Source organism: Oncorhynchus mykiss, chromosome 9 (assembly GCF_013265735.2).
Source record: "Oncorhynchus mykiss isolate Arlee chromosome 9, USDA_OmykA_1.1, whole genome shotgun sequence".
Lineage (NCBI taxonomy): Eukaryota > Metazoa > Chordata > Actinopteri > Salmoniformes > Salmonidae > Oncorhynchus > Oncorhynchus mykiss.
In genome coordinates, this window is record NC_048573.1 from 24,592,377 (window position 1) to 24,601,276 (window position 8,900).

Consider the following 8,900-nt stretch of genomic DNA (forward strand, 5'->3'; position numbering starts at 1 on the left):
CTGAACAATTTTTTAAAAGCTCAAACTGAATTTCAAGTCATTAATAAATTCCTTTACTTCCATCAGTTAAAAACACTTTTTAGATCAAAATATTTCCCTGAAATTGATTCTCAAATGGACAATATTAGGCCCAAACTGATGTTCCATTCCTTATGCCATACCTTAATCTATCTGTAAGTTAACTAAATATTAGAATTTTCAGAATATAGGTATCATGGGTACAATAAAAAACAGTAATGGTTTGTAGGTAATGTCAAATGTAGGTGGCTATTTGAAATGCATGTATATGCGAGGCAATGTATGTGAGGCATACCAACATCTTAAGAGACATTCCCTTTAAATATATATTATGTTGAGTATACGGACGTCTACATTATATTTAAGTTATGGAGATACATTTCAATTGAACTCAATGAAATTCAATTCCATCTTATTGCAACATCTTGAGGACAAAAGAGTCTTAAGCTTCAAGCCTCTATACATTCTCATGCATCCTCAAGTCAGTCTTGATGTCAGGTTGGAGCCCAATTCATTACACAACAGTCAGGAATATATGATGTATGATATATGCACAACACATTTATGATCTACTGTATATATGCATTCTTCTTAATTACATTGAGAAAGAAAAGTTGTTGCAGCAAAAAGGCCAAACGAGAATCATTTAGCCAAATGCATGAGTCAGCACAACATTGGTACTTCAAGCTGAAATCTCTAACTGTAAAATATTGGTGCTCTTATATGTAAAAATAAATATGTAAACAACAGGTCATTTAACCTGAACATGCATGAATCACGTGTCGATTACATTAGATTCAACATTTTTAAGACGTATGCCGCAACTACAAGACTCAATACAGATGTAGAATCTTAATTTGATTACCCAGTTGCAGGATAACTTTCCTGCAATGGAGGCAATTGTATTTGAGGTTTAAAAAGGCTTCTGAAATTTGTAATTTCCACTTTGACATTTCAGACCTGATTTTTCCTTATGAAAAATGTATCAATTCAACAAAACGTCAATTCATTATAATCCACATAATAATTCACGTCCTGTTGTTGCAGGATAATTGTTCGTGCAAACTGGCTCAAATTAAGATCCTACATCTGTATATGTGGACTCTCCTTCCTAGTACATTTGTAATTTAGCATAGACACTTATCTAGAGCCACTTATTAAAAGTTAATTATAATAAGGGGGCTAAACAACCAACTAAAAAATACCTATGTTAATGCTATGGCAAAGGTTAATGGCAAATTCCTTACTAAAATCAAAAAGTGCTAAATTCTAAGATCATGGGATGTAATAAAGTGCAGATTTCAGTAGCACGAAGTTGAATGATTACAGAGGAAGTGGTACATTACATTATATAGTGTCATAAGACAATGGAGGATCCATCACAAGTGATGAAGTTAGGAGAGAGATAACGTTTAAGTAGGGGAGGGTTGGGGAGTGTAGAAGACACACATGGGAACAGCAGGGGACCTAGCATCAAGCCCTGTGGGACACCAGTTGATGAAATGAGCATACAGTTCCTCACCAGGGTCCTTTTTAGACTTACAGTTTATGTAGTGTTAAAAAACAAAAATTGTACATGGTTTAAGACAGTTGGTGGCACTCCTATTGGTGACGTGCCATTGACAAATATTTCTAAACGAAAAACATGTATTTTTCATTATTGTAACATTAACATTCCCCATATATGATGCATCTTATATGATGAAGTAAAGAGTAGAAAACATACTACAATGTCAACCAGGAAATTCAAATTAAAGACCCTATTGTTATTACAACAACAAAAAATATTCCAGCGTCCACTACCATTTACGACCAATCAAGCTACAGAAAAGGAGAAACTAGAAATATGACAGACAATTTACAGCAGCCGTCCCCACATTCAACATAAGAACAAATCAACATCAATCGGTGCCTACTCACTTACATGTACAGTGTTCTGAGACTCCACTGGGTCTTACATTAGGTACAGGAGACAACGTTATCATCATACATTCAATACATAAAAAAATGATCAACTCAACAAGTGATGAGAACATTGAAATAAAAATGTTAAAAGATTAAAAGAGGAGTAATTCGTCAAAGATTTCTACAGCATATGTATGTTGAAAAAATGTGGAATGTGTACAAAAGAATATAGAGGTAATATATCAGTGCATTTGCACAATGTTACAGCCAAGTGTACAACAGCAGATAGATATAAATACAAGTATTTGGTATAGCTGGAAATAAATGTTGATACAATCCACTTGTTTCACTGTGACTCTCCATTGGGACATTTTTCAAATCATCTTCATTGGTAAGGTTAAATAATTTGGCAATAGGCAGTGTAGAGGTTTGAAAAAGTCTCAAGCAAACATAGTGTTTTATAACAGATGACTTTCTAGCATTGTGAGATGTTTCTAATCCTGGATATCTGTGAAAGTTCAGCACTTCTGTGGAAACGTTGTCTAATTGATAGTAATGAAAGTGGAACACAAGACATTACCGCTGTGAATGGAAAATAACTCATGGTTGGTTACTATGTAGTTAATATTAAGGTGTTACTAGTGGTAGGAGCATCTTTTAAAAAATATTTAAAATAAATATTAGTGTAAACAGTAAAGCAAAGGAACCCTTGAACCATATACTTATGGAATGCAGTTAAATCATGGTACTGCTTTACAATATAGCAACCCATAAACCAACTTGCCAACTTCTTCCCAAAATAATGACTTATATAGCCTTCTGTAAAAAAGCGTGTATCCAAACCATTTGGGAGACTGACTAAAAGTGTCATGGCACAAATTATAGAAAAATTAGGCTGTGTATTGGGGACAGAGTTAGGGTTAATATTTAGTGTCGTTTGAAGGTCTACATGGTCCTACAATCAACTTGAGGTTCTTAGTGATTTCCTTTTGAGTTTCTCTCAAAAGCAATTTCCCTTTAAAGTGGTTTCCGCAATGGGACAATAGAGCACAATGGAGCCCCTAGTAATGATTAGAAAGGGGACTAGGTTGCACTTGGTAACATGTACTCGAGTTTGTGATCCAGTTCAGGCACTGTCAATCCTACTCCTAGAGAGAAAGACAAAAAGACTGTGTGTATCCACTGGCCAACCAAGACTACCACCGAGCTTAGATGGCACAAAACAGGGAGGTGAAGGCAGGCGGGGGGGGGGGGGGTGCCGAATGTGTGCACAGTGTATTCTCTGTCAGAGATGGCAGCCTATCGTCTGGTTCGAAGTGGGACAGCGCTCCTTCACTTATCTACACGTGAGTGCGGAAGTGGTGGGGAAAGGTCAGCGGTTGCCTGCTCCTCAACGGGATGAACCACAGGACTTTCCAGGTGGTGCCAAACACCTCAGCCAGAGTCCGCTGCCAGGATTCCTTTGACCCACCACCAGCCCCGCCTCTGTGAAAGAAAAAGGAAAAATGATGTGCATAAGCATGCAAGTCCGAATGGTCCCTAAGAGAAAAACAGAGGTCCCAACACTTGTGGAACACCAAATTCAACGAAATAGTACTGAGATGATTTGTCAACTAGCAGGCTGGACAAATTGTTTCCATCCAGATCAGTAAAACATGAAACTGAAGAGGCTGTCCACAGAGCCCAACAAAGTCTGCAAGTACTAAGAGGATTTTATTGTCGCTTGTATCAAAGGCAGCACAAAGGAGCAAACCCATGGTACTTACATTTTATTTGAGAAGTTAGCCATTTTCTCAATGGTGGTGGTGTCCTGTTAGAGGGTCACACAAGAGGGAAATAGTTTAAACAGTTAACATATTTGAGTAGTTTGCCTGATCACAGACTGCCCTGGAACATTTATTTGCATTAATTAACAGGATGTACTTAGCCAGGCAAACCTCTTCAAGTGCAGGCCTTACACACAAAGCGATTCATCAAACAGAAAACACACCAAATACAAATGAGACGTAATTTAAAAAAAAAATCAACTTTCTTTAACTTAGGCAAGTCAATAAGGAACAAATTCTTATTTACAATGATGGTTTACCCCGGCCAAACCCTAACAACGCTGCATTAATGCACCTGCCCACCTGTGCGGATTTCCAAAGGTTTCCAAAGTCAAGATGTTTTCTGAAAAGGACCTCCATCTGTTTAATCAACAATCAAAACAGCTAACTATCACATGACTCTGCGTTTACTGTACATTTGTAACATATTGTTATCATCTTATTCCTGTTAGGTTGCTTTCTCGGTTAATAACAAGCAACTGACCAACCTCCTGCCATTGCCCTTCCTCCTTACCATATGTTTTGTTGTATTAAAATAGCCAATAGTTTCTGGTGGCGTACATCCATACATTGAGACTTGGAGGTGTAGGGCTTTGGCCAATCAGCAAATCTTTTACTAAGCCTGTTCACAGGTCTGTGCAACAACAAGACGAGTGAGTATTGGACTAACTAGGCCTTCCTAAGCTGCGAGAAGGACCCGTGTTTACCTACAGGGACATTAATGGCTTAGCAGTCCAGATGGTTTTACTCAGCTGGGCTCACATTTAAGCTTTTAAGTCTATTGCACCTTGGTGTTGGTTCATTACATCCTGTCAATCCACTCACAGAGGTTAAAGGTGAGGGCTCATCTAGGTCATGACAGCCAAGGACACAGAAAAGTTTACAAACACATCCTAATATTCCAACTACTTTGAGAGCAATAGGTAAAAATCTGGTCTGAGTGTGGATACACTAGTCACATACCCAAGGAACAGCACTGAGGCCGAATGGCATACGTCAATCAGTAAACAGTGTATAACGTGCTACTTTGACATACAGTGCATTCGGAAAGTATTCAGACCCCTTCACTTTTTCCACATTTTGTTATGTTACATCCTTATTCTAAAATGGATTAAATCGCCCCCCCCCCCCCTCATCAATGTACACACAATATCCCATAATGACAAAGTGAAAACAGGTTTTTAGAAATGTTTTCGAAGTTATAAAATAACAACAGAAATACCTTATTTACATAAGTATTCAGACCCTTTGCTATGAGACTCGAAATTGAGCTCAGAGGCATCCTGTTTCCACTGATCATCCTTGAGATGTTACTACAACTTTATTGGAGTCCACCTGTGGTAATTTCAATTGATTGGACATGATTTGGAAAGGCACACACCTGTCTATATAAAGGTCCCACAGTTGACAGTGCATGTCAGAGCAAAAACCAAGCCATGAGGTCAAAGGAACTGTCCGTAGAGCGCCGAGACAGGATTGTGTCAAGGCACAGATCTGGGGAAGGGCACCAAAACATTTCTGCAGCATTGAAGGTCCCCAAGAACACAGTGGCCTCCATCATTCTTATATGGAAGGAGTTTGGAACCACCAACACTCTTCTTAGAGCTGAGCAATCGGAGGAGAAGGGGAGAGGGGGGTCAGGGAGATGACCAAGAACCCGATGGTCACTGACAGAGCTCCAGAGTTCCTCTGTGGAGATGGGAGAACCTTCCAGAAGGACAACCATGTCTGCAGCGCTCCTCCAATCAGGCCTTTATGGTAGAGTGGCCAGACGGAAGCCACTCCTCAGGTTAAGGCACATGACAGCCCGCTTGGAAAAGGCAGCTAAAGGACTCTCAGAACATGAGAAACAAGATTTTCTGGTCTGATGAAACCAAGAGAACTCTTTGACCTGAATGCCAAGCATCACATCAGGAAGAAATCAGGCCCTGCTCATCACCATTACCACCCCTACGGTGAAGCATGGTGGTGGCAGCATCATGCTGTGGGGATGCTTTTCAGCAGCAGGGACTGGGAGACTAGTCAAGATTGAGGGAAAGATGAACAGAGCAAAGTACAGAGAGGTCCTTGATGAAAACCTGCTCCAGAGTGCTCAGGACCTCAGACTGGGGCGAAGGCTCACCTTCCAACAGGAAAACGATCCTAAGCACACAGCCAAGACAATGCATAAGTGTCTTCGGGACAAGTCCTTGAATGTCCTTGAGTGGCCCAGTTAGAGCCCGGACTTGAACCCGATCGAACATCTCTGGAGAGACCTGAAAATAGCTGTGCAGTGACACTCCCCATCCAACTCGACAGAGTTGGTGAGATCTGCAGAGAAGAATGGGAGAAACTCCCCAAATACAGGCGTGCCAAGCTTGTAGCGTCATACCCAAGAAGACTCAAGGCTGTAATTGCTGCCAAAGGTGCTTCAACAAAGTACTGAGTAAAGGGTCTGAATAATAATGTAAATGTGATATTTCTGTTTTTTATATATGCATTTGCAAAAATGTCTAAAAACATGTTTTTGTTTAGTCATTATGGGATATTGTGTGTAGATTGATGAGGGGGAAAAAAAATCTAAGTAATCAATTTTAGAATAAGGATGTTACGTAACAAAATGTGGAAAAAGGGAAGGGGTCTGAACACTTTCCGAACGCACTGTACAACAACAACTTTGATATTTACTTGACCACAATTTTCTGACCACAATCTGTAATGAGAGACAGGAGAGAGATTTAACTCACTGTCAGGATGCCAGCCAGCTGAGTGTAGAAGAGGCTGCTCATGCCTCCGAACATCACCAGACCCATGATCGCAGACACTCGTATCAGGGCGAGCTCGTGACGCGCAGTAAATGCCTCCTATGAGAGAACCAGAAGAGGCCAAAGTCAACTTCACAGCACCATGCACATACCCCCGTCCACCTTCCATACATTCAGCATACCATCCCCATTCAAATATGAATCATCAAAACAGACGGGAGAGTGCTTTTTATGTGTCTAACAGACAGGGATCTGTGAGAGCTTGATACCATACTTTCCAAGGAAATAAGTCACATCTTGACTTAGGACGTAATCAAAAACTCTGACGAAATGCTTCCTTGTGATCGCTTTTACCAAATAGAACCAAGTCATGATTCAAACCATGTAGGGTTCTGTCCGGTGATTCATTCCTTGAATTAATGCTAGTTCGATGTTGATAAGGCCTCACTTTTCATTATTGACTTTACCTGGTCCAATGTTGTTAAGGACTGGAAGTAATAGTACTGGCAGAAGTCCAGAGCCAGGGTGAACAAACTGAGGACCTGTGTGTAAAAACAGAGCTGCAAAAAGAGCCAGTGGTTGTCCTCCCCTACACAATTATTGATCCTGCCAGGAGACAAGAGGGAGAAATTATATATTTTACAGGACTGCTCATAGGCCTAGTTACAAGCTAGTCAAATATCAAGCAGATTTTCCTAAGAGGATAAACATTTTTTTTTAGGCATAAACCGTTCAATTAACTGTCTATTTCTTTTAGCAATGTGGCAAATGGCAATCCTGGGGGTGCTGCTAGAGAAGAGGTGCAGTGTAGGGTGTAAATACTGTACAGGCGGCCCCCTCTCTTGGCCAGTTCGAGGAAAGACAATATCACCATCAGCTCTTTGAATGCTACACAAAATGCAACATTTCCAACCACAAAGAGCTGCCCTGTATAGCTGAATCTCCTAGGGGAGTGATAGAAGTGTCTGAAGCCTTTACCATGGACAGTGGTGGTCCATTCTACGTACACAATGGCCACAACGACTGCAGTGGTGGGACCTTTTCGGTCTCATCATGTTGCACTTGCTACACATTTCCCACTGCTCTCGCTCTGAAACAAAGTAACAAAAAAGGTCTCCATGTCATGACTGACCATGTCAAATGATATACTTTTGTCCTATAAAAAAACCTTATATCAGCGGATCTTCTATCTTTATTCATGACACAGAGGGAGAGGCTGTGGAATGCCAAATTACCTGAGTGAGGGATGTGGGGTTCGGTTGGGAGTCTGCCAGGGTCGGCTGTAGAAGCTCTAAAAAGTGCTGCCATACAGAAGGCTGATGCTAAGTAGTAACCTAGGAGTAGAGGAACAGGATGACTATAGCAGTAAAAGTCTTTGATTATTCAGAAATAACTCCTGGTCTGTGGGATTGATACTCACCGACAACCAAGGCCCAGTGGATATGACCCTCATAGAAATGTGGCAGCAGCACCAACTTGGGGACGAAGAAGGAGTTGTAGAGCCAGATGGCAAACACCACACTGATGCAGAACCAGCCCATGGGGTCCACCACAAAGTGCAGCCGAAGCTTCATGGTTCCTGTGACTTGGGGACACAGAGAGACGAAGTATCATAACCTTCCCTGGAGAAAAAGATATGGATATGCCCATTGGCAGCTTATGATCAGTGTTAATCAATAGGTTAGGTTGCACCTGTGAAGGTCTAACTCAATAAAAATTTAGCTCATAGTCAACTTTATCTCACTTTCTCATACTCGTCTGATTCTTATTGGATGCCTGTGTACATCATGAACCAATGATTATATGTTAGTGTGCACCCCCACCAATAAATCACATTATGACACACACACACACAATAATGTAATACATTCTGATTGTACCTTAACATACTGACACTTTACTAGCTAGCTACATATTTTCTGAAAGTAGACCATGTCAAGCATACAAGGTAGACAGTAGACACATGAAAAATATATTGATTACTGGCGAGCTTGTCTGACAGGTAGCTAGCTAGCTACGCGCGGGCTTGGTCTTTGTAAATAGCTAGCAGTAACAGATCAAAATGTAGCTAGCAATCACATGACTTTAGTTACTCCACCTACACGTCAAGCTGGGGATATGTATTCCTAAAATTCAGAGGGATACCCCACTTATTAGTACTGTCTTTTCCAATGAGTCCACCGGTTCAGTTCTTAGTGAGTACTTCCGTGGAGATGCCGCAAATGAAATATTCTGTGACTGTGTTTTGATTTGCTGTCAGAAAGATTAGTCCTGCTGCCACCTACTGGAGGTGCGTTCGAACTTTTTTGTATAATGTATTTTTTTGTAAGCCAAATAAAATATTATTCTGGTAGTGTTATTTGTATGATTTATCTAATATGTATATATAATTACAACAAAATAAATG

The 8,900-nt window shown here is 40.5% G+C and overlaps 1 protein-coding gene across 1 annotated transcript; it reads right to left on the reverse strand.

Annotated features, from left to right (window-relative positions):
* Nucleotides 1–989: 989 nt before the first annotated feature.
* On the reverse strand, nucleotides 990–8,769 carry LOC110531784 (probable palmitoyltransferase ZDHHC21). The gene is made up of 8 exons (XM_021615205.2): nucleotides 8,596–8,769; nucleotides 7,914–8,078; nucleotides 7,729–7,827; nucleotides 7,472–7,583; nucleotides 6,961–7,099; nucleotides 6,476–6,592; nucleotides 3,690–3,733; nucleotides 990–3,408 (listed from the first exon to the last, which is right to left on the reverse strand). The coding sequence occupies exons 2-8, from the start codon at nucleotides 8,065–8,067 to the stop codon at nucleotides 3,264–3,266; spliced, it is 810 nt and encodes a 269-aa protein (XP_021470880.1). The 5' UTR covers nucleotides 8,068–8,078; nucleotides 8,596–8,769; the 3' UTR covers nucleotides 990–3,263.
* Nucleotides 8,770–8,900: the final 131 nt, after the last annotated feature.